The sequence below is a fragment of the Oryzias melastigma genome, linkage group LG23 (genome assembly GCF_002922805.2).
Source record: "Oryzias melastigma strain HK-1 linkage group LG23, ASM292280v2, whole genome shotgun sequence".
NCBI classification, from domain to species: Eukaryota; Metazoa; Chordata; class Actinopteri; order Beloniformes; family Adrianichthyidae; genus Oryzias; species Oryzias melastigma.
Window position 1 is genome coordinate 231,675 of NC_050534.1, and position 26,469 is coordinate 258,143.

The 26,469-nt window shown below is 41.2% G+C and overlaps 1 protein-coding gene across 3 annotated transcripts; it reads left to right on the forward strand.

Moving 5' to 3' along the window:
• Window positions 1-26,469, forward strand: stk38l (serine/threonine kinase 38 like). Of its 3 annotated transcripts, XM_024294629.2 has the most exons (13): window positions 15-641; window positions 15,111-15,250; window positions 16,870-16,921; window positions 16,995-17,117; window positions 17,203-17,410; window positions 19,173-19,327; window positions 19,398-19,500; window positions 19,579-19,640; window positions 19,900-20,017; window positions 20,338-20,461; window positions 20,732-20,827; window positions 20,902-20,993; window positions 22,268-26,469. In XM_024294629.2, exons 2-13 carry the CDS (start codon window positions 15,117-15,119, stop codon window positions 22,390-22,392), a joined length of 1,392 nt encoding a protein of 463 aa, XP_024150397.1. In that variant the 5' UTR covers window positions 15-641; window positions 15,111-15,116; the 3' UTR covers window positions 22,393-26,469. The 3 variants fall into 3 exon arrangements, with proteins under 3 accessions (XP_036066084.1, XP_036066083.1, XP_024150397.1); XM_036210191.1 differs by having other exon boundaries at window positions 1-641; window positions 15,116-15,250; window positions 19,398-19,640; XM_036210190.1 differs by having other exon boundaries at window positions 4-641; window positions 19,398-19,640.

The following is a 26,469-nucleotide window of genomic DNA, read 5'->3' on the forward strand; positions in this document are numbered from 1 at the left end:
TTTTCAGTGTATACTTTTATTTAAATTTCTCTAAATACGCTCGCTATTTTTAGAAGGGGTCTGCTCGACCAGCAGTGATGTAACAAAGCTCTCCACTGTAGGTAGTACAGTATTTTTGCTCAGCTGCAAGTCAACCTGCGCCCTTGTGGGAGCTCTCGTTCTCTCATTGGTCGACGCGCCTGTCAATCACAACAAGCCACCGATCTGATTGGGTTTCAGTAAGCCAACCCGTTTGTGATTGGTCGGCGTTGACGTCAGTCAGAGCTACGTCCTTGCGTTGCCAAAACGTCTGCTGAGCCCGACGGGTCTCAGGAAGCATCGTTTCATATTTTTGTTGCGACAAAGACGAGAGGAGCGCACGGTTTTTGAGGACAAAAGATTGAAGAGGAGACACGGAAATGTCATTTGAGTGTTTTTGGGGTTGTTCCCGGCGCCGCTAGAGGACTTTAGTGATGATTTGGCGGTGATGTCGGTCTGATGTTTACTGTTAGGTTTCTCTGACTTCCTCTGGTGCCTCCAGCCCCAACTGCCTACATTTTAGGCAGAAAGAACACATTTTTTGTGTTTTTTTTAAATTATTTTTTTGCACTGTGTCGTGGCTGGCGACACGCCAACAGTTGACTCTGGAGCAGGACACGGAGGTAGGTCGTAGTTTTTAAAAGAACCTTCTTTGTAAAAGCTGCTCTCGTGGATGCTGTCTGAACAGAGGAGACCTTTACAGGGATGAGAAGCCAGCCTTTCCATTGAATCATTAAACTGTAGAAGTGTTTCTACCAATACAACTCCAGATTGACACCACAACCGTGAGTCAGTCGGGCTGGAGCGGCAGTATTAGCTGCTTGTGCCCGTTAGTCGGTGATGGAGCCAGGCAGGCTGCTGTCTGTGATGCTGATGGTGCTTACCGAATGTGACTCATTCAGAGCTTGTACTGTCTTATAGGACGATTTTATGAAATATTATTTGAGTCATCTGTTCCTTTATGTCCATAAATGTTAATTTAAAAATAAAAACAAAACAAACAAAAAAAAAACCATAATTCCTCAGGCTTAAATTACATTATGATTTTTTTTTTAAACAAATGATTCCAGAAAGATCCGTTCATGCTGCTGCGAAAAAGTTTTTTTGTATGTGTGTCAGGCAAGATTAATGCCTTAACCCACATGTGTCAAAGTCAAGGCCCGGGGGCCGGATCCGGCCCTCTGGGTAAATCTATCCGGCCCTCCAGATCATTTTATTTCATTGTTATTAATGATCCGATATAATCTCGTGTTTATTTCTAACTTGTATAATTTTGACAAAATATATTCTTATGGAGAGTCAAATATTAAAAGTTATTTAAGGTTTAAGTTGATTTATTCTGGTGTAATGTTCCTGCATTTTTATTATTTATAACTATTTTGAAAATTGTGTTTCTAAAGTTATAAAAATTAGCATTCCGCTAGCTTTTTGGACTATTTTGGCTTGTACTAAGTTTATTTTCAGGATATTTTGGAGTTAAGCTAATATTTTAACTATATGGTAGCTGTTTTGGCAAATTTAGGCTTTTTCAATTTTTTAGGCTATTTTGAAGTTTTGTTACTTTTTTTTTTTAGCTTCGTGCTAGCTGTTTTGGCTAACCTAAGTTTTTTTTAAACTAATTTGGCATTTAGCTAATATAGCTGGCTATCAGCTTCAGTGTTTTTAGCTATCATTTCAGCATCTTCAGCTATTAGCGCTAGCATCTTCAGCGGCCAAATTCAGCTTACAGTATTTACACTAGCATTATTGCAGCTAATGCTAAATATCTATCTATATCTACGATTTTAAAGTTTCAAAAATGTAGTTTTAGAGTGTTCAGTAAATGATTATCCTATTCGGCCCGTGACCTAAGGTGTGTTTTGGATTTTGGGCCATGTCCGAATTGAGTTTGACCCCCCTGCCTTAACCCCTCCCACGTACATGGATAAGAAACATTACCTTATGGGTAAATTTTGAGTTTGCCGTGTCCTGAAGGCTGTATGCAGACAGTATACATTTGGTTCTCTTAAGATGATCCAGAGTTCGTTTCTCCCGATAATCCGGAACCAATTTTCAGTCTTAATACACCCGAGTGAACTCTGGTTCAGGACCAGGAACCGCTCTAGGGCCCATCTTTGGAGGTGGTCTCAGTTTGTTTCCAATCTGACTGAGCTCTGGTTTACTCTTGAGTTTCTTCAGTCTGAATAGGCTTCATACTCGGAGTGGAACGACTTGACCAAAAACAGCCACTGCAGTTGGGCAGTATGTGACGTAAACAGAGTAGTAGAGCAATAATGAGACACAGCAACTCACTGAGATGTGGTTGGAAGAATGCAGGCTCATTAAAACAACTTTTATCGTGATCCTCATTGCTTCTGTTTTCCCGACAATCTATGCCATAAACACTTATCAACGTACCTTCTTAGAGGTCGTCTCCTCAGTAACGGCCTTGCAGCATGCCTCCACCGTACCAGAGTAGCAGTAAAAAGTGTTAAAAACATTCAAAACGGATCAGCAAAACATAGTCTGAATAAGTGAAGTATCCCGACAAGGATTGCAAAGCGTAGGACTTCCAATATTCTTTCTCTCTGTACTTTCCCTCGCCCTCATAATTCTTGTCCAATCACTGAAGAGATCTTTAGTCATGTGGTTTTGTCTACAAACTTTGGTCTGGAACATGGAAGTTTTTCCAGCCTGTATCCACCTAAACATTCGTTCTTACTATACCTCCCAGAAATGATCTTACGGTTTGACAATTTTGTCTGGTTTATAACCCTTAATGGCACAAAATCTCAAACGTGTATCTCAATTTTATATTACAGAGCAGTTTTGGTTGTCTTGGTGAAATTCATATTCACGTCTGCTTCCCTGCTTAAAAGAAATGGTGTCTGAGAACTGGACCAAGTGAGTTTGGTTTACTTCTGGCTCCAACCAAATGAAGTCAATTCAGTTGCGTTTTTTTAATTTTTTTTTTGCGATATAGACACCATGGCATGTTTGAATTCTCCACTGTGTTTTGATGATGAAAATGTGGATTATTTATTAAAAATTACATTTAAACACACTTTTTTTGCAAAAATGTTTCGACCGCAATGCATTGTGGTCTATATTTGATATTGTATTGATGCTAGTTTTTCTCAAAGACTTCTGGGAAATTTTGCACTCAATCTTGGAATGGTAGATTGGGACAGCATTAGAAAATGGTGAACTTGCTATATAGTGCACTATGTAGTGGACTCATCACGTTGGAGTCAGACGATTGATAAGACTCGGTCTGAGTCATTGTTTCTATGGTAACCACCCCCGCCAATCAGGAGTGAGCTTGTTGAAAGTCATAACTTTCTGTTTGGAATGCCAGGGGGGAGGAGTTTGTGATCCAGCTCTCATATGCAGTCAATGGCAGAAATGAACCATAACATTGAATTTATCTAGATGCAGGAGAACGGGCTGCACGGTGGCGCAGTGGTTAGCGCTCTTGCCTCACAGCGAGAAGGCCCCGGTTCGACTCCCGGCTGGGACCTTTCTGTGTGGAGTTTGCATGTTCTCCCCGTGCATGTGTGGGTTTTCACCGGGGACTCCGGCTTCCTCCCACCGTCCAAAAACATGCTTCATAGGTTCATTGGTGACTCTAAATTGCCCCTAGGTGTGAATGTGTGAGCGAATGTGTGTGTGATTGAGGCCCTGCGACAGACTGGCGACCTGTCCAGGGTGAACCCCGCCTTCGCCCTTCAGCAGCCGGGATAGGCTCCGGCACCCCCGCGACCCCGAAAGGGACACAGCGGTCAGGAAGATGGATGGATGGATGGATAGATGCAGGAGAAGTGCTAATTGGTGGGATGAACTGAAGAGGTGTTTTCATGCCCCAATTATACCAGGTAGCAGTGGATGCACTTTATTTTTGCCAGAGGGACTCCTTCAGACGACAGCTTAGCTTTATTAGATTGTTCCCTAAAGTTTGTACTTTAACCAGTAAATCTGTTACAACCTCCCCCCAACTGTAGTGTTTCTGTGCTTTATCAGAACATGTTATGTTACATTAAGCAGGTGAAATGAGGTAAAGAGTTTGTTTCTAGAGGAAACTATTACATGTAAGCTTGATGCTATTTTATGGCCCTTTTTCTGGCTGAACTACATCCTTTTCGTGGAACCACAGTGGTACCAATAACGTTTCAAAAGACTGGACCTCAGGGCTGAAAGACGCTGGAGAAACTGCGCTACTGGTCACCCCTTACATGGTAACAAAAACCAGTTCCTTCTTGGTCGTCATCACACGTATCCCTACTGACAAATACCCAAAGAATCTCATTTTTCCTGTTTGGTTCAAATTGGGAGGCTGATAAGGTCCACCGCCTCAGTCGCTCTCATTGTTTCAGCATTTTTCCAGCTGGTGGTGACAGAAGAGAAATTCCAGACCAAAAAGAGTTAGAACTTTGGGTGGTGTGACGCCGTTGGCTGACTGAAGAACGCCCGTTTGTTTTGATACCTGTCTTCAGTGGAAGTCCAGCTCGGATGTGTTGTGTTGGTGTTGTGTGTGATGAAGGAGCAGCAGACGGAGGGAGGCTTGCTTTCACAGCGGAAAGGGCTTCCTGCACAGTCCTCTCAGGGTGGAGGCTGTTGACAGTCACAACTTAAGAACTTTACTCCAAACTCAGAGAACCTTTTATGGGAAAAAAGACTTCTTACACGAAATAATCCTTACAAAATGTGGTTCATTCTGGAACGCGTGTTTTTTCTCTTTTGTAAATGTTTTATGGCTTACAGACCCATACCTAGAAACTCTTGACACCACCTTTCTGATCGGTGATGCTTCATAACCGAGTACATAACTGCTTCTAGCACTTCAGACTCATTCAGTTCTTCAGTTTCACTTTTTTTTGCCTCCAGCTGCTCATCTGGAGTGTTTCATGGTCTCAGGTTTTGACTGTCAAATTTAGTCTGCGTGCTTCGGCCTTTAAAAAGCCAGTTTGCTCTTCTACAGCCTTCCTTGTTGGTGCCTCTGGGTCCTGCGGTCTTGTTTGTTTAGCTGAAGGGTGGATCTGTTTACCTTCAAGCGGAGCTGATTCTCCTCAGGTGCTGCTAAAAGCCGCTTTGCTCAGCTGGGAAGAAACTGTTCAGGTGACGGCTTCACCGGTTTGTCTTCAGCTGGGAACAGGTGGGAGGAGCTTAAAATAGTTGTTCTTGTTCATGTTTCAGTAAGAGCACTGGGCGCACTGTAGAGCTGCTAGGGCTGGGTTAAAAGAATTGATTAATCAATTTGAATCGATTGAAGCTTAACAGATTAATAATCGATTCATAAAAATAGAGATCGATTTAACACATAAAGCTAAAGTCCGCTAGCTTGATGCTAACGTTCAATAGAATTTCCCATAGGATGGCTAATGCTAACACTCGGTCGACCAAAAAAATACATTGCTGACTAAATGAACATCTTTATTTACTTACAGGTATTAATTTTCCAAACTTTTTTAAGGAAATATTTTTTAAAGTAACCATTTGTGGTCTAAAACATCATCTTCTTTCTTTATACTGTTGTCTTCTTCCTGAATAAAGTGCACTTCTATAGCGCGATCTCCACCTAGTGGTCAAACTGAAACGTCCTCCAGGAGAAGCAGAACAATGTTTCCAATGTTAATGATCTGAACATTTTAGTTAGAACTTCTCCTTTAGAGAATCCATGTAACACTGGATGATATTAACAATCTCAGTATTTCACTGATACATTTACAGTATGTGAACTGGATCAGATTAATATGAATATATTCAGATTAAATAGTATATTCATAGGTTGATTGGTGACTCTAAATTACCCCTAGGTGTGAATGTGAGAGTGAATGTGTGTGTGATTGAGGACCTGCAACGGACTGGCGACCTGTCCAGGGTGTACCCCGCCTTTGCCCATCAGCAGCCGGGATAGGCTCCGGCACCTCCGCGACCCCGAAAGGGAAGACGCGGTCAGGAAGATGAATGAATATATGGTAGATTTTTAATTTATTTCTAAACAAATCTGTATAATTGTGTAAACTTAAAATTGAATTGAAGAATCGGAAGAAATTGGAATCAAATCGATTTAAGCACTTGTGAATTGAATCGAATCGTTTCTGGAGATTATAACCGATACCCAGCCCCAAGAGCTACGTTCACACTGGGGTCAGCAACGCAGGTTCACTTTCAATGAAAAGTCTATGTAAATGTGCGTTTTGGGCTACACAAGTTTCTATGACTGTTTCCGGGCTCTGCATACAAAACGGCTATTGAACGTGCATTGAAAGTTAAACCGGGTTAAACTTCGATCAACTATAGACTGAGATTTGGTAGTGTCACACAGATGGTGTTTTGTTTAAATTCACAGAAGTGCCAACCGTTTAAAAGTTGGTCATGAAGGAGAATTTGATAACTGTGGTTTGTGCCCATCTAGACTTCTATGACACCAAGACTTTCATACATCGGATTATCAGAAAAAGCCTGGAGCGAGATTCACCAGATCTGCACCACTTTGACATTTCAGCCTCTTTCAACCCTTGACCAGCTCAGTGGCCTCGCAGTAGCGTATTTGCACTTAGACTGGGAGGTTGTGAGACTCAAAGACTAGAAATGGGACCCAGTGCCTCCCTGCTTGACATTGGGGGGGTTAAACCACCAAATAGTTCCTGAGCACGCATGTGTCGGCAGCTCACCCCTCCCTCAGGGGATGGGTCAAATGCAGAAAACACATTTGAAGTGTGCTAGTATCGGGTAGCAATAGTCCAGTGTGAACACCATACGCTAAACGGGTGTTCAAGAACGTGCTTTCATCTAGGTGTACACGGGCCACATGTGAACGTTGCTTAACAGGGATCTGTCCATGAAAATTCTGGATTTTTGGATGAGCTAAGTGCTAAAAGGATCATTACGAAACACATTTTTGTGATGAAAAAACAAACTGTTTTGCTCCTAAATGATGATGGTGGAATTCTGCTTGCTCACATATTTTATCCAGATTTGGATTTTCACAGTAAAACTCAAATTCAGCTATTTTTTTTTTTTTTACTGAAACATTTATTTGAACTTGAAACTTTTTTGGTTTGTCTGTGTTTTAATTTCAAAAAGTCAAATTCCTGAACAAGACCGAGCCAGTTTGGATATGTATTAAAGATGGAAGTACTTTGTCTGCAGTGGAACTTTTGGGCCCACAAGTGCACATATATATAAAGATATGTGAAGAAATGTAATCTTAAAATTGCATTTTTGAGTATTTTTCTTTTAATTCATTGGGAATCAGAAGAATCATTGTGAACACACACAACATCACAAGGTCTCGCTCCGCTCCATTCTTAAAGGTCCACTTGTAGTTGACTAGATTCCTCTACATGTCAACAGAGAGCTCTCAGTAACGGGGAGGGCAAAGGCGCGGGGTTCCTCCTCCACATCTCGGAGGTGGATTTCTAATGAACTCCTGCCGCTCTGAAGAAACTATGTCCTAGAAAAGGACACAAGTTTTTAGATTTAGGCTCAAAATGTTCTAATCAAGAGACCACTGGGAACGGACTTTAACCCTTTAACACCTGAGGCGTCGTCGGTGAAAACACAAAATCTTTAGCCTATTGGAAGCTTCAATGGTTAACACGATCATTCCAGTAGATTGTGAAGGACAAAAGCAGCGCGAAGTACTTGAGTGGAAAAACTTTTCAGGTTCGTGAGCATCCTGTCATCATCCCAGGCTTTTGCAGCATTTTTCATTGCGTCTGTTTGTTATTCAAAGCAGGGTGGTGGGGCTGTCTGTCGCCTGATCTGCTCAGTGGAGCGGTTACTCTGACAGGAAGTGAGGCGTGGCTCAGTTTCAGGTGAAGCCTCTGAGCGTTTCCCTGCACACAGTCTGGATTTCAGTGCTGCCTCTGTGTCGTGCTGGGGGGCCTCCTCTTTTCTTTACGTTACCTCCTCCTTCAGAGTTTGGAGCAGCTGCAAAGACCTTCTCCAAACAACATTGATGGTTTTCAAAAGGTTTGCATCAGACTGAATGCACTCTCTTTGTCGAGTGTGCTCAAACACTACCGCTTGTGTTGATCTGTTTTCCTCCAAACAGAACACCTTCTTCTTTTTTTTGTTTTTTTGAGAGGTCAGGAAGTTTGTTGTTGCGGGACGATTGGGGCCAAAACGGGAAAAAGGACCAGCGGATAGACCAAACATGGCTCCTATCTCTGAGCTGCACATCTTTTTCATCTCTTTGGGACTAACTCATTCATGCCGCCCCGCTTCCTCCGTTAGATAAATACGTGCTTAATCTGATCTTGTTAATAATCAGTTAATTAAAGAAAGCAAAAATAAAGTTGTGGATCTTCCTCAAGTTTTAGCGACTGCTTAATTTCAGTGAGTTCCACATCCTGAAAATAGTGTTTTTAACATGTTCTTGTAGCATTTTTTCTCATAATAGAGGACACATACAGTTACAGTAGAAAGTATGTGAACCCTCTGGGAGTATCTCACTTTCTCTACCTCAGTTTTTCATCTAAATCTATATCACAATGGTGGAGAAAAACATTGCCTGGTTAAATCAAACATATTTATGTTTTCATGTTTTTATTGAACACAATCATGTGTCAAGTGTATGCATAAAACCAAGTGACTCCAAAGGGTTATCATATTTTCTCCTTCAGCTGTATAAAATAATTTAAAATGAAAATTACTTCTTTTTTTGTTTTTTATTATTCAAATTATATTGAATCATTTTTTTTTTATGCTAGGCTATTGTTAGCTTGGACTTGTGAGGTGCTACAAGCTAGCAGGGGAGAGTGTAAACAAAGGGCTGATGGGAAATTAGCAGGGATAGCTTCCTCGCCAACAGTCCCGCCCACAACCCAGATAATCATTTCTGAAGAACTCCTGCGGTGCTGCAGAAACTACGCCTTAAAAAAACAGCACAAACTTCTTGATTTTGGCTAAAAAACAGCATCATCATAATAAAAAAATCACAGGGAATGATTTTACAATAGAAAAAAAATAGTTGAAGTGAGACTCATATTGTTCTCTTTAGTTTGTTACGTTAGGCAAATTAGTTTCCTTTTTATTCTTTGTCTGTACCTTTTTTTTCATCCCTTCATAGCAGATTCAGCTGATTTCAGCCGCTCACAAATCTAAATGTTCAGTTCTCCTGGGACCTGATTGCTCTCTTCAGCTCTCTCTTCTGCAACTGAAATTGCAGAAAAGAGAGCTGAAGAAATGTACCCATAGTTCAGCAACTTTTGCCTGTAACAAGGAACAGGCTCAAACTTACAACTGCCATGACGTCAACATGACTTTCAACTATGGAAATCATCTATCTGTTCTCCAAACCCACGGAATCCCTTTCAGGCTCACAGGGTTGCTGGAGCCTATCCCAGTGGATGTAAATGATTCATCTGTCATTTTGTTCAGCAACAGTGGGGCTTTTAAGCCCCTAAAAAGTAATGTTACACATTTTCACAAATACGCTTAATGTTTCATATACTCTCATATGAGATGTTATGTGTATTGGTGAGGTGTGCTGTAGGGGTGACAGGGGAGATCAAGGTCAGATCAAGTCTTTTTCTGTTAGTGGTGATGGACAGACTGACGGATGAGGTTAGACAGGAATCACCATGGACTATGATGTTTGCAGATGATATTGTGATTTGTAGTGAGAGCAGGGAACAGGTGGAGGTGGAGTTAGAGAGGTGGAGGTTTGCCCTGGAAAGGATGTTTGACCAGATAAGGCAGGGTGTTAAAGTCAATCGCACAAGAGGCCAAAACCCAAAACACACCTTAGGTCACGGGTTGAACAGGATAAACATTTATTGAACACTCTAAAACTACATTTTTAAAACTTTAAAAGCGTAGCTTTTCTAGATTATTAGCATCACCTGCGATAATACTAGTGTGAATGCTGTAAGCTGAATTTGGCCGCTAAAGATGCTAGTGATGATAGCTGAAAATGCTGATGGCTAAAATCTCAGAAGCTAATTGCCGAAAACGCTGAAGCTGAAAGCCAGCTGAAATATTAGCTAAATGCCAAATAACCCTAAAAAAAACAAGCAAAAAAATAGGTTATCCAAAACAGATAGCATGTGACTAAAAAAATAGCTAAACTTCAAAATAGCCTAAAAAAAGGAAAAAAGCCTAAAATAGCCAAAACAAGTAGTATGTAGCTGAAATATATAAACTCCATATATATAAACTCCAAAATAGCCTAAAAAATCTTAGTAAATTCCAAAATAGTCCAAAAATATAGCAGAATGCCAATTTTTAATTATTAAAAACGGTAACTTTTTAACATAATTATGAATACTAAAAGGCACAAATATTATTCCAGAATAAATCAACGTAAACCTTAAATAACTTCCAACATTTTACTGTCCACAACAACATATTTTGTCAAAATTATACAAGTTAGAAATGAGTACAAGATAACATTGGGTCATTAATAACAATAAAATGATCTGGAGGGCCAGATAGAATTACCCAGAGGGCCGTACACATGTCCTAAAAGGAATGCAACATGTTAAAAAATGACTAAATTAATTTGTGATAAAATTTAAAACAGCTGTTTTTTTGACGCAGCTTCTGCTCCTGTAATGGTCCACATTCCAGCCTATGGCGGGGACTGATAGTGAGGCACAGTTGTTAACCCTCTTAAATCCTTTAAAGCAGTCGGGGGGTACTTAGTGCTGCCCACAGGAAAACATAAACGATGTTGCTTATCTGAGTTTCTATTTGCCAGCTACAGTTTGGTGTCAACACAAGCTATGAACAACCTTTTCTTTTGGTTCTGTTTTAGACTAAAAAAGCCTGTTTGTTGTAAAATTCCCCTGAAATAAACCCCTGCAGACCCATCGTCTGACCTCATAGGAAGATCTGCTTTCTTTTTGTCTGGTGTCCTTAGAAAAGGAAACTATGACGGAGGGATGTGTACCTAAAGCTTCCTCTGTCTGCCTGTCTGGAGTTTCATCCTCTGGAGAACCTTCTGGAGATCGGCTTGTTTCCACACTTCCATTATCCTTCTTTGAGGGAGTCATTAAAGGAGCGTGCACGGACGGCTTTGATACAGCAGATTATTGTAGACACTCATCCTCACTAGTCTCTGGCTGCACTGTCTGATTGTGTGTGCTATAAATTCACATTAGATTGAATCTGAAGGCAGTTTAGCCTTTTTAGTGGCTCTGGCTTTTACTGTGAGATCCCCTTTTATAGAGCCAATGCTTTGAAATTTATGGGTTCATACATCAGCCAAAAACGTATCGCTCCTCGTGTCTTTTATTCACGCTTTAATGGCTACTGACGAGTAACAGTCGTTGCTGGGCAGAAGGGATTCAGACTGATGACATCTCTTGACTCTTCTGCTCCATTTGAACTGTTTTTGACACAGCAGGTCAAACACTTCCTGTAGATTTCAACAGGTTTCCACACTGCAGGAGGGATTGTGGTCCACTCATCCACACAGATCTCCTCTAGATCAGTCAGGTTGTTGGACTGGCACTGAGAAACAGTTTGAACTCCCTCCAAAGATTTTGTATGAGGTTTAGGTCTGGAGATTGGCCAGGCCACTCCAGAACCGATATACAGAACCATTCCTTGGTTCTCCTGGCTGTGTGCTTTGGGTAATCGTCATGTTGAAAGATCCAGCCACGACCCATCTTCAGTGCTCTAACAGAAGGAAGGAGGTTGTTCCCCGAATTCTCACAGTGCAGTCTTCTTGTTCCATGTGCAGAAACCGCCCCCCATACCATTATGCTACCACCCCCATGCTTCACAGTAGGGATCATCATTTTTCTTCTTCCTCCTATGACATCGAGTTGAATTAAGAACAAAAAGTTCTATTTTGGTCTCATCTGTCACATGACTTTCTCCCATGATTCTTCTGGATCGTCCAAATGGTCAAAATTAAGACGGACTTGGACATGTGCTGGTTTAAGCTGAGGAACCTTAAAACTATGACATCTTAGTGTGTTACCAACAGTAACCATGGAAACTGTGGTCCCAGGTCTTCTCAGGTCATTGACCAGCTCCTCTCATGTAGTTCTGGTCTGAGTATTCATCTTTCTCAGGATCACTGAGACCTCACCAGGTGAGATCTGTCATGGAGCCCCAGTCCAAGAGAGATTGACGGTCATGTTTAGCTTCTTCCATTTTCTAAGAATTGCTCCAACATTGAAACTTTTTTCACCCAGCTGCCTAGTAATTGCCCTGTAGCCTTTTCCAGCCTTGTGGAGGTCTACAATGCTGTATCTGGTGTCTTTGTACAGCTCTTTGGTCTTGGTCATGTTAATATTGGACTCTTACTGATTGTATGGGGTGGACAGGTGTCTTTATGCAGCTTACTTCTTCAAATAGGTGCTTCTAATTTAGGATAAGTGGAATGGAGGTGGACTATTTGAAGGTGGACCAACAGATCTCTGAGGGTCAGAATTCTGATAGACAGATGTTCAAATACTTATTTGCAGCAGCATACAAATAAATTGATTAAAAAATCAAATAATGGTATTTCCAGATTTTTGGAGTTTTTCTCTCACAGTGGACATGTACATGATTTCTAAATGGGAGAACTTGGGCGTTCAAATACTTAATTTGCCTAACTGATATGTGGTCTAGATTAAGAAGTTCAGATTGATGAATCCGACTTAGCCAGATTTGACCAGAACCATCAGATTTCATAATGACTGCCATCATTCCATCCATTTTATCCTAACTACAGTTGGGTGAAGGTGGGTACACCCTGGACCGGTTGCAGTCCATCACAGGGACACACACTCACAGATATAACTTAGAGTCCCCAATCAACGTATGAAGCATGACTTTGTACTGTAGGAGGAAAATGGAGAAAACGTACTCATGCACAAGGAGAAGATGCAAACTCCAAACAGAAATAACCCAGATTTGAACCTGGGCCTTCTCGCTGTGAGGCCAGAGTGCTACCTCCTACACCATCGTCCTTCTCACTGTACAATAAGGGGGATGAGCCAACATTAGGATCTGTCTAGAAGACGTTGTTTTCTTGGTTCTCATGTAGCTCGTCAGGCTTTGTGTTTTGTTCTGTCCCCCCGATCACACCAGGTTTCAGCTTTCAGTTACTCACAGCTGCGTCTGTTTCAGTTATTGTGTATTTAAGGCCACGTTTTTTTCCGTCTTTCCCCCTTTGTCATGTCATGTGTCAGGTTTCTGCTTGTTGTGTGTGCACATGAGGATACATAAACAGGACAACAGCCCTTTAAGGATCAGTCAAAACGTTCTTAAAGTTCAATCTTCTTCTGTTGAATAGTCGCTCAGGATCAGAGATTCTGGTGTATTGACAGGCCTGGATATCACTGCTGATAACACTGAATCAATTCTACTGGGTCATGTTAACTGGTGATATAAACTTAACAAAAGTGTAACAGTGTTTGACTAAAAAAATACATCAAACAAAAAAGAAGTTGATGAATTGGTATGAATTTTTCCAGATGAAAAACAACTTGACATTAAATAATTGATGTTTAACACATTGATTATTTCAGATTTGTTAAAGCATTAAAGTCGCACTCTGATAAAAACTTTGTTCTTGATTTTATTAACACGTTGTTGTAGCATTTTTTCTGATGATGGACGACATATATAATGAAAATAAAGAAAAACTGCATTTCTGAAGAATTTCTTTATTCAAATTTTCATGAATCAGGATCAGACAAAAAAAGCTTGAAAACCATCATAGTTGTGATGTAGAAAACGCACTGGGTGGGCCACAAGCTCCTTGCTCCACTCCATTCTGATACATCCACTTGCAGACAAATAGATCCATGAACGTCTTTGGTTTTCTCATCTGAGCTGGAATCTGGATCCGAACTGTACGGCTGGATGTCCTCTCACGTCTCGTTGGATATACTAGCTCAGATATCGATCGCCATTTTCATTGCACCGGTAAAGAGGGGCTGTAAATTAGCAGGAGAATGTGTTGATGATAGGAAGCAGGGACAGGCTTACTTAGTCTCAGTGCCAACAATCAAAAACTCCAACTATCACAACTCGGAGGTGAATTTCTGATGAACTCCTGCTGCTCTGTAGAAACCATGTGATGGTGATGATTGGAGTGGGACTTTAAATCTTGATTTAACTGGGCTACATCAGCTTGTTTGTGGTTTGTAGAGGAGGGGATCCCAGCTGCTGTGAGAGATCCCAGACAGACTCCGTTGAGGATTTCCGTGTCTCAAATATTGACACTTTTCAAAGTAAAGTTTTTCTATCAGCTTCCCATATGTCCTCTCACTTCTCGTTGGTAATAGTGACAGAAAGCCATCACGCTCCCGTTAATGTCTGAGTCGCTAAAGTGTAACACAACAGATGGGCTGGAACACATCATCTGATGTGAGGGACTTGTAGACACCCACAGTGATGTTGATGCACCAGATTCTCAAGAGAAGACGCTTCACGGTGGTGAAAGACATGAAGCTTTTGAATAGAGAAAGTACATTGGAGAAGTAAGCTGTATATTTCAACAGGAAAAGGCAAAATGTGAAACACATAGCAATAAGATTACAATGCAGATCACTCTGACAGTAAAAGATCATTTCTATTTGACAAAAAACCAAAAGGGAGATCCAGACGAGTGCTGCCACAAACAATTATTTTAATGATTTTTTCCGATTAGTCGACTAATCAGGCAATGCACAGACTTGATGTAAAATATACATCTTGACCATCATTAGCTTTAAACTAACTACAAAGCATTACCTGCGGTAGTGCTAGTGTGAATGGCTGAAGATGCAAGTGCTGATAGCTCAAGATGCTCAAATTTATAGCTAAAATCACTGAAGATGAAAGCCAGTTAAAATATTAATTAAATGCCAAGTTATCATGAAAAACAGAAAAATCCTCATTTAGCAAAAATAGCTAGCATGTAGCTGAAATATTAGCCAAACCCCAAAATAGCCTAAAAAACCTTAATAAATCCTGAAATATTCCAAAAAGCTAGCAGAATGCTATTATAACTTTCAACTTTACTACACTTCAGCTCCGTATAACATAAAGTAACGACTAGTCGACTATTAAATTAGTTCTTGACTATCTTAATAGTTGATTAGTCGTCGATTAACTAATTGTGGCAGCCCTAATCCAGACTGTGTGTGAATACTGACTGACGGGCTGTTGTCTCTCAGGATAGCATGGCCATGACGGGAGGGACGGCAGCTGCCCTTCCCATGAGCAACCACACCCGGGAGAGGGTGACCGTGGCCAAGCTGACGCTGGAAAACTTCTACAGCACTCTGCTCACGCAGCACGAAGAGCGCGAGATGAGGTAAAGCCGACCTCCTCCACCGTCACAGACCCAACCACCCGCTGGTTGATGAATTATTTTGTGTGAAAGCCGTTTACTCCACACACATGTAGCTGTTGTTTAAGGGATCAGGTGTCAACTCTTACACAACTGGATCAACAGTGTAGACGGGAATCCGTAAACATAACATCACCTTTGTTCTTGTGTCACCTGAGAGCTGCTCTGAGCTTTGGGTAAACACTTCAGTGCCTCTATCCTACCTCGGGAGATTTTCCTAGCTGTAGCACAAAATGATCGTTATAGCTATAGAATTGTCCTGCTTTATCAAATAATCCTGCCTACATAAACGAATGCACCATTTTGACGTTAAGTTGAAAAACAGCAGAGTAGGGAAGATAAGTGTGGACATAGTCTGGTGTCGTGTGCACGTGTAAGAAGAGTGTAATGTGGCTGTCATTGATGATCTTTATGGAGAAGTGGCATCAGTGTGGAAAATAAAAGACATAATCCAAGATCTGCGGCAGATCAATGTCTACAGTGTCTCTCTGTCTGCATGGCACGGTGGACGTTTCAAAATCGGTGATGTCTTTCAAACACCATGAGCGTTTGAACTTATGCTCAGCCAAGGTTTAAATTTAAAATTTAGGTATCGATCTGATACCAAGCAACTACTAATATCACAGATATCGATAATGTTATCAATGCCAACACTGATACAAATATTGATACTGATATCAATACCGATGTCGTTAACAATATCTATATGAAATATTCATACCAATATTAATACTGGATTTGATACGGATGTCAATACCAAATATCAATACCAATGTTGACAACAAATATTGATACCAATATTGATACTGATGTTGATACGATACAGATATTGATGCCGATATCGATACCGATGTTGACAACAAATATCGATGCCAATATTGATACTAATGTTGATACCGTTTTGATACTGCCGTTGATACAGATATTGATAGCAATACTTTTTTTCTTGAAATGTTTCATTTTAAATCTATTTCAGAAATACACAATTTTAAATTAATTTTAATTAAGTGTGTAATAGAACACAGGACAGAGATTTTTGACAAACATTAATCTGATCAGAATATACATCAAATATAGATGACATGTATTATAATAATAATGGCATAATGCAATAATAAGAAGAAGAAAACAGCAACTAGTGCAAAATTAAGAAAAATAAATAAACAGCAAATGAAAAAATGCACACAATCACTCAGACTCTTGGCCAGATTGGGCAGTTTCCTGGAGTTGTTTACTCAAATTCGGCTGTTTTTTTGCCCAATCTGGCAACACTGCAGAGAGATAGACGCTGTGCTTGCATGAACTCTGTAAATAAATTCAAGCTCTTTACTTCAAGTATTGAAGAAAAACTGTAATGAAGATATCGAAAGTATTGATCTCATCACACTAGTATCGATACTTCACCTTGGATCAATACAATCGATTCTCAGATTGGTCCCTAATGTGTAGTGGGTCGGAGAATTTCTCTGGGAACACCTGCTGTGAAGCACTCTTTACCGATCTGACCTCTGTTTTTACTAAATTATCGTCTTTTAATACCATTTTGCACGTTACAATGGATATTTTCTTCTGGCTCCCTCCAGGCAGAAGAAGCTAGAGAAGGCGATGGAAGAAGAGGGTCTACCAGACGAGGAGGTACTGTGAGCTCTTCCTTTTCAGCGCTGGTATCAAAGCTCTTTTAATGTGTGCTCATCTCTGCTGCCTGCAGAAGGTAATGCGGCGCTCGCAGCACGCCCGTAAGGAGACAGAGTTTCTGCGACTAAAGAGGACGAGACTCGGCCTGGACGACTTTGAGTCCCTGAAGGTCATCGGACGAGGGGCGTTTGGAGAGGTAGGTTATGAAAAAAAAGATAGAAGGAGACGGAAGAGTCCAGGTAACTTTCATTGACTCTATTTTGTGCTGTGGTCTCGTCCAGGTTCGGCTGGTACAGAAAAAAGACACGGGTCACATTTATGCCATGAAGATCTTGAGGAAAGCGGACATGTTGGAGAAAGAACAGGTGGCCCACATCCGGGCAGAGAGGGACATCCTGGTGGAGGCGGACAGCGCCTGGGTGGTCAAGATGTTCTACAGCTTCCAGGACAAGAGGAACCTCTACCTCATCATGGAGTTCCTGCCGGGAGGTTTGTTCAAATCCCAGATTTGTTGGAAATCTGTCATTAAGACTCTCAGGTTACGTTCATGTGATGCGGGTTCAAGAACGCGCTCTCAGCCTGTGGTGTTCACACTGGTCTGTCGCTACCTGATACCAGCTAATGTGCTTACAGTTGGAAGAGGTTTGGCGTCAAAGTGGTGCAAATCTGGTTAATCTTGATCCAGACTTTTTCTTTCTCAGCTTCTGATATTTGAAAGACTTGGTGTCAGATTCAGAGTTCCTGAGTAGTCAAAGTTCAGCCTAGCCTTGCTTTCAGCACGTGTTTAATTGGGTTTTGTACGTAGAGCCCACAAACGGACTTGAAATCTTGCGTAGTGACTCGTGAACATGAGAGTCTTAAACACGGACGCCCAAAATGCAAGTTCACTTCTCATTAGAAGTGGTTCCTTGACTGCGTGTTTCCGAGCCCGGTGTGAACGTACCTTAATGGTGCACCAGATTCACACTAGGGTTCATTTCCTTTGATAGTGTGAAAACTCTGATGCAGATCAGAAAACCAAACCCTGTCTGTCCGGGACGAATGAAGGAGGGACCCTCAATGCAGGAGATCAGGCTTGATGCAGAAACTGCTCAAAAATAACCATTTAGAGAAACAAAAGAATGTGTCTGACAACAGTGATGTGAAATCAAACAATAGATTACAAATACAAAAATGTGGTTTATACCCATAAAAAATAAATCTAGACAGCAAGCTATTACATTTTTGCAACTTAAAAAGTTATTATTTTAAAACGGTACATTTTGATTGCAGTTTTGGAAATTTTCTTTAACTTTTAGTGGCACAAACATATAAGCAAACAGGAGGTCTTCACAATCATAATTTTGTATTTTGTCATAAAAGGTGTTTTAAATTTCAAAACACGAATTGTCTTTTTCCTCGTTAATTTAAACCGTCAGTTAACAAATGAGTGGTTGACCTCTGGTTGGAAGATTGCAGGTTTGGTTCCTGCCTTCCCACCCGTGAGCCAAAGTGTTTTGGGGAAAACTTTGAATCCCACATTGTTCCTCGTGATTATAGGTTGACGCCATTGTTAGGAGTGTGTCCACAGGAAAATGAGGCCATAAAGCGCTTTGGGCAGAAAAACACTATAGAAGTATACAGCATTTACTGTTAACTGGTATTTTCAGGGGAAGTAATATGTTGGTTTAGAATGCTGAGATCAGAAAGGAAAGCTCCTTGTCAGATGCTACGAGTTACTGCAGAAATTATATATATAAAAAAAAAAAAAACAATAAAAATAAGTAAGGAAAATGTCCAACAGATGATAGGATCTTGAAACCATGTGAGAATGAGAGGATGAGAAGAATTAGCCCGTTTTCTTCTTTTGCTTTGTCCCTACCTCTACTTCAGACAATACTGCCCCCTAGTGAACATCCTTAGGAACTGCAGGGATTCTCCTGGTTCAATTCTGTTTGGTTGACTTCTGAAACCACCAAACAAGATGAATGTGTGACATTTTTTGCATTAGCTGCAAATTCCACATGCAAAGCAAACTGTGGTGCAGAGGTAGAGCGGTCGAGGTCTGGTCGGAAGGTCGCAGGTTTGATTCCCACCTTGCTTGCCCATGTGTGGAAGTGTCCTTGGGAAAGGTTGGCGCCAGTGTTGAGCAGCAGAGTGAGTGAATGTGTGTGAATGACTGTAAAACACTTCAATGAAGATCATAAAGGGCTCTATAATTACACAGCATTCATCATTCGACGGAGCTCTAACCTCTGAGCTTCCCTTCTAGGCGACATGATGACGTTACTAATGAAGAAGGACACTCTGTCTGAGGAGGCCACGCAGTTTTACATCGCAGAGACGGTCCTAGCCATCGACTCCATCCACCAGCTGGGCTTCATCCACAGAGACATCAAACCAGACAATCTGCTGCTGGACTCCAGGGTGAGAGCACTAACCCACCACTTCTGCCCCCGCAGCAAAGAGAAGCTCCTCACGGTCCGTTTGCTCACAGGGCCACGTCAAACTGTCAGACTTCGGTCTGTGTACGGGACTGAAGAAGGCTCATCGCACAGAGTTTTACCGGAACCTGACGCACAACCCCCCCAGCGACTTCTGTGAGTCGTCCAACACAAACAGACACGATAGGGGATCCACAGGGACAGACGTAACCTTTTCTGTTCTGCTTCCTGCAGCTTTTCAAAACATGAACTCCAAGAGGAAAGCAGAAACCTGGAAGAAGAACAGGAGACAGCTGGTACAGTAGAGAGAGAGGCAGACAACACGCACAGCAGCAATATGCAAAATTATGAAAACATTAACCCCATCTATCAAGTCCATCAACTGCAGTCCCACCCTTGTTTGGTTTATGTCAGTAATCATGTGAAAAAGGTTTTTATAACCAAATAAGAACTGGTTTTGGACAAACCTTTGATCAAATTGTGTTGAATTTTAAATCAGACCAAAATAGTGATTCAGTATTTTGTCAGTGACACTCGTACCCTCTTGGTTTTTAGGCTTATTCCACAGTGGGAACACCAGACTACATCGCCCCAGAGGTTTTCATGCAGACAGGGTACAACAAGCTCTGTGACTGGTGGTCTCTGGGGGTCATCATGTATGAGATGCTCATTGGTAAGAACCTTCACCTGCAATCCAGACCAATGGGAAGAGATGTGTGTACAACATGGTCTGACAGAGACGCAGCACTCACTGTCTCTGTTGTTGAGAACTGAGGTCAGGATGAGCGACGCATCACTTTGGTCTTTAGTCTCATTCACATTCAGGGGTGTGAAAGTGTCACCCCCCATCAAATGAGAAAGTTCTGAGGAGGTTGTGAACATGTTTCTATAGCTTTAGGACTTCAAAGAACCAAAGTGAAACCCTCGTCCACAAAAGGATTAACGCTTTAAGGATTCAGGATGTTCACTTTCTTTTGGACAAACTCTCTGCAGGTTACCCGCCCTTCTGTTCAGAGACGCCACAGGAGACGTACAGGAAGGTCATGAACTGGAAGGAAACTCTCGTCTTCCCGCCTGAAGTCCCAATCTCAGAGAAGGCCAAAGACCTGATCCTAAGGTGTGATACCTTTTCAGTGCTGAATCATGATCCACTATGACTAATAATTAGAAGTTTAACGATTATTCGATTCATTGATGAAGTGATTCCTACAATCAACCAGGTAAGTATGCCTGAGGCAGAATCCAAAAATCAAAAATCGACCTATATCATTAAAAAAAAATGAGATCAATCAATAATAGATCTTGGAAAATACCACTCAGATTGAGGTTTATTTAATCTAACCTGCTTCGGTAGTTTAGTCCCACACTCATGGCTTGTGTTTTGAAGGTATTGCACTGATGCGGAGAACAGAATCGGAGCGGGCAGTGTCGATGAAATCAAGGGGCACCAGTTCTTCGAGTCGGTGGACTGGGAGCACATCAGGTACGAAGAAGCAACTTCCAGAACCGTTCTGCTTTTGAGAGCTGTTCTAACAGCAGTAACAAACGTGTCCACAGGGAGCGGCCAGCAGCCATTTCCATTGAAATCAAGAGTATTGATGACACGTCCAACTTTGACGACTTCCCTGAGTCAGACATCCTCCAACCAGGTTTGTTGAGTAGAAGACTTTATCTTGGGATGGATTTGGTTTTAAGCTAATGACCAGAATCATAGTTTATCCATGAATTGATTAACAGTGCTTTCATACAGTTGCTATATTGTGGTTCACCTTTTGCAGACTCGCGGTTTCGTGATTAAAAAAAAAAAAAAAACTTGTGATGTTTATTTTAACAGTGATATGCGTCCTGCATTCTGATTGGCTGTAAATCCTTGTCACTCAATGTGTGCTTTACAGAGCTGTTCAGCTATCAGAAATCTTTTTCATTCTAGAGTCTTTTTTTTCTATAACGGTTTGAACTTTTAGAGCTTAAACAAGAGCAAGAAGTGTGAAAGTGTTCATATCTGAGAAAAGTGTAGAACAGGAGTGTCAAACTCAGTCGCACAAGGGGCCAAAATCAAAACGCCCCTTTGGTCACAGGCTGAACATAAAACCAGATAAACATTTATTAAAACTTTAAAACTGTAACGTTTAAACATAATTATGAATTAGATACACAGCATTACCTGTGATTATGCTAGTGTGAATCCTGTAAGCTGAATTTGGCTGCTGAAGATTCTAGTGCTGATAGCTGAAAACGGTGAAGTTGATATCCAGCTAAAATATTAGTTAAATGCCAAATTAGCCCAAAAAACAAAACAAAACAAAAAAACGTAGGTGAGCCAAAACAGCTAGCATGTAGCTGAAATATTAGCTAAACTCCAAAATAGCCCAAAAATTCTCAGTAAATAAAAACATATTCCATAAAGCTAGCAGAATGCCCATTTTTAAACTTTAAAACTGTAACTTTTAAACATAATTATAAATAATAAAAAGGCAGGAATATATTCTGGAATAAATCAATTTAAACCTTAAACAACTTTAAATCATTTACTCTTCATAGAAATATATTTTACCAAAATTATACAAGTTAGAAATGAGCACAAGATAACATCAGACCATTAATAACAATAAAATAAAATGATCTGGAGGGTCGGATAGAATTACCTGGAGGGCCGGATCCGGCCCTCGGGTCTTGACTATGACATGAGGTGTAGAAAGTATGTAGTGAGAAAATTACAGCCTTAAGTCATCTAGAGTTAGATTGTAAAAATTTGAGGCCCAATGATTTTTTTAAGAAATAAAGGTGTGACGTTGGACGTGGAAATCCACGCATGGTTTCACAAATGAAGCCTCTGAGAAATGATCACTTGTGTAAATGTAAAAACCCAACAGCTTCTGTGTGGTATTTGGAGCTAACACTTGTGCTTCGTGTTTCCCAACAGCCAACTCCACAGAACCGGACTTCAAGTCAAAGGACTGGGTGTTCCTCAACTACACATACAAGCGCTTTGAAGGTCTCACCCAGCGAGGCACCATCCCCACCTACATGAAGGCGGGGAAGGCCTGACGCCGCGGGGGGAGGAGGCCGCACCTCGGAGAAAAACTTTACGGACACAGGGTCGGGCCACGGAGCCCCGCTGGTGCTGAAGGCTGCGCCGCTGGCCTGTCGGTGGAACTTAACCCTCATCCAGAGTTACTTAGGTCTGCAGAGCTGCACGAGAGCAGCCGGAGCTCTCAAACTACGGAGCATCACCGCATTACCTCGGTTGTTTGTTTCATCTGTGCCGTATTTAGCCATAGCGCTCAAGCCAGGTCACTAACTATGACTCTAAATCAGGATATCTGCATGTTCAGTGGCATAACCCTCCAGACGGCTTTATTTATTATGGTTTTGGGTTCTAATCTTACCTCATTCGGATGGAGATGAGGGTTGAATACCGACCACCGCTTTGTTGGCCTCGCGAGAATAGTTACTACACTGCTGGCTGAAGCAGCTCACATGCAAACTGAAGCTCCGTTTACTGTCGTCTAACTCTGGATGAACCATAGGAAGCAGCAAGCAGACGCTCTTTACTGTACGGATGGTTCCAGCATGATTCACTGGGCAGTTTCTTTAGACACATTTTTATTGGAACAAATGTGAAGGAGTATGTGAAGCTGACAAACTGAAAGAATATTCTAGAAGATTTTCTAAATTCTCCTCTTAATTTCACCTGAAATCTCCTAAATTCATGTCATTTTTAGTGAAATATGAATCAATTTCTTACCTATTTATTTCCAAAGGGATAATGGTAGAGTTTGCGTGAGAGAACACAAGAAACCATCTCTTGGTATAAGGTTATTAGTAAAGGCTAAAGCTAGCATCACAGTAAGCAGCAACACAGTTCAGAGACGCAAAACTGCAAGAAAATTCACTCATTAGTGACAATTTTTGTTTGAAATCGCACCAAATGTTTTTTTATGACTGGACTCAAGTAAATTAGAGCTCAGATTCACCACTAATTAAAAAAAAGTTTTTTTTGTTTTTTTTTTTAATTAGTGACAAATGTTAGCCATGAAAGGCCCAGAGCTTAAACCTCCCAAAGAAATTGGGAATCACAGAATTGTTTTGAGAATTTTAGACATTTGGGAAACAGTTTGAAGTCTTAGGATATACAAATCAAACATTTGGAATATTTTAGTAAAGAATACTTGTTTTTTGTTTAGTTGCATTAAAGTTAAATATATGAATAAAGAAAATGACCCATACATTTTGCATTAAACAATAATTCGATCAATCCATTTTTAGGGTTTCTAAAGAATTGTGTTAGAATCAGTCAGTTACTGCTAGCATCGACTGGCACCAGCACTGTTTTGTGCTTGCATTGGTGCTATTTTAAGTCAAGTTGATTGGTGCTAGCATCATTCAATTAGTTCCAGCATCAGTTGGAGCTTGCATTAGCCAATGGTGCTACCATTGATTAGAGCTAGCTTTAGCCATTTCTTGCTAATATCAGCTAATTGGTGATTAGATCAATTTGTGTAAGAGTTGATTGGCACTAGATGTAGCTATTTGGAGCAAACATCGGTCGGTTTGTGCTAGCATTACCCATTTTGTGCTAGCTTTAGTTCATTTGTGGAAGCATTGACTGATGCTAGCTTTAGCCATTTGGTGCTAGCACCACGCAGTTGGTGATAACATCAGTCAATTTGTGCTAGCATTGATTAGTACATTTAGTACAAGCACACATTAGCCATGATGCTAACCTCAGTCGGTTGGTGCTAACAGCAGTCAAAGGGAATACGATCAGCTTTTGGCTACAGCCATCACGATTCATTGCTAATGTGTAAATCTGCATTTCCTACTCTCTTCACTCACTCAATGCAGTATTTCTTTTAGGAATATATGACGGTCGTACAGCTGTTTTGAGAGTTAGCTGCTAGCTTTGCTCTGGAGTTCCTCCAGTGTCATTATGACTTTCTGTGCTTCATCTCCGAGGCCCCTCAGCCTCACACACGCTGTTGATGCAAAACCAACAAGAAAACTCTCAAATCATGCTGGAACTCTCCTCTAACCCTCATGGTGGTGCAACACTTCAAAGATAAGTAGGGTAAACTCAAACAGGTGTAAGGACTGAAGCTGGTGTTTGTTCTCAGTCTAACGTCATAGCATCATTTCTCTCTGATCGCCGCTGCACTGACGGATATTTGCCTGAATTTTATCTAGTTAAGGACCCAACGGACGAAACGTTGCAAAGTGCCTTTTTACGTAGCTGAGAAATCTTCAACCAGATGTTTAGCTTGAATTTAGCAGGGATTATTAAAGACATTGGATAGACTAACATGAGGGTGTGGAAAGGGGGTGGAGCTTAAAGTTCAGAAGTCTTTTGCAGTTACAAAGCTTAAAAAAGCAACAAGGCGCTGAGAGAACCAGAGAGTTGTAAAAACAGACAAGAAAATAACTAGAAGAAACATCCTCTTCAGATGTTTCTGCGTCTTTGAAGCGCCTGCTAAGTTTTTATCAAACGTGGGCAGGAACTTGGACCCGACCTGCTCCCAGGTGTGACTCTGCACAGCGCCATAAAGAGTTACCAAAGAACTGGAAATCCTCACCTGTTCTGAAAACTTCAGATGTAGCCGTGGCTTACTGCACTTAACGTTAAACTACCTAAAACAAACAAAAGGGGAGGGGACAACTGTGTAGAACGCAGGGCCGACCGCGCCTCAGTAGAGTGTCATGCTGTAGCTGTGCTTTCAGAAACAAGTCCTTCATCGTCTGCCTGTAAATCTGGAGTCACAGAGTCTGAGTGATGAGATTTCAAGGGTAAAAGTGTGTTTGCTTTTGTATTATTTATGCTGTTTTAAATGTGTTTGAGTTAGCTGTTCTCCACTGAAAGGGTACTCTTGATCCGCCTTGCACTACTGTAAAATGGCCGACCCGTTTGCGATGCCAAACGATACAGCTAGGCTTCCTGTCGTTGCTCCACGTGCTCCAATCTTCCAAACGCAGGAGGGAGTCAGACACCTGAGTGACATCACTGTGACATAGTCTGGGTGTTGTTTTTTAATGGGAAACTTAGCCCCGCCCCCTCACATATGACCATTGACTGTATTTGAAGACTGGACTGAGTGACATGAATTCAGCCTCCTTTTTCCGTGTTACAGACGCCCCCATGTTCAAACCTCAGTAAAAGGGATTAGTCCGAATCAGTCGAGTCGATGTTTCTACGGCAACCACTCTCTCCAATCAAGAGTGAGCTTGTTTGATGGCCACACCCCTTCCAGTTTAAAGAGAGCAGCGCAAAACCTGTCAAACGTTTTGAGCGTTCGATGTGAAACCACCCACTTTTATGAGGAATCTGACTGGTCACTTTATAACTTAAATAACTTAAATTAAAAGGTGAAGATTATCAAGAAGATGTATCAGATTAAGATGAACTATACTGATAAATAGAATGACTGAGCACCAGCTGTTTATTTCTCTGTAGAAGTCTGTGGGTTTTGGCTTCTTGGAACCAGCAGGTACTTCCTGTTTGGAATACCAGGGTCGCTCAGTCCAGTTCTCATGTACAGTCAATCCATGTGACCCAAGGGGTGACAAGGAAGCTGTGGAGGATGGATTCCTCCTGGCCCAGATTTTTACAGAACTCATTGGAACTTTTAAATTTAAAAACACTGTTTTTATTTTGGCAGGACAGAAGAGGAAGTGAACAACTCTGTTTATACAGAGATGACTCAAAATGCAAAGTAGTAAGCTGAATATGAGACGTTTTTTGTCAAATTTAAACCAAGTGTGGACATGTTTTTTTTGTAGATAAGTAATGTGTGATGGACCAAACCGGCTCGCTGGCGCCCCCTGTAGGCAGATCCCGGTAAATCAGATATAATGCAGTCAGTACAGAGACAGCAGGGACCTGTGCGTTTTAAAAAATGAATTTTAAGAAGGCGGATTTAGTAACCTGAATTAAGTTTCCGATGATTGGGCATAGATAACCTCTAAATTCCCTCCACAGTCAGGACTGTGCTGTTATGTTGTGAGGTAGCTGTGTAATTGTGTTAGACACTTCAAGTCTGTGGAAGGAAGAAGGCAGATGCTCATTCATGTGCACATTCACCGTTTTTATGTTGAAAAAATGCACAATAATAAAAAAATTATTTAAGTCAA

Bases quoted from the DNA above. Each gene is read 5' to 3' on its own strand.
- stk38l (XM_036210191.1), top strand. From the start codon at position 15,117: ATGGCCATGACGGGAGGGACGGCAGCTGCCCTTCCCATGAGCAACCAC. The intron at 17,118-17,202 runs GTAGGTTATGAA...GGTCTCGTCCAG, and splicing joins GACGAGGGGCGTTTGGAGAG to GTTCGGCTGGTACAGAAAAA. The intron at 19,641-19,899 runs GTACAGTAGAGA...CTTGGTTTTTAG, and splicing joins AGAAGAACAGGAGACAGCTG to GCTTATTCCACAGTGGGAAC.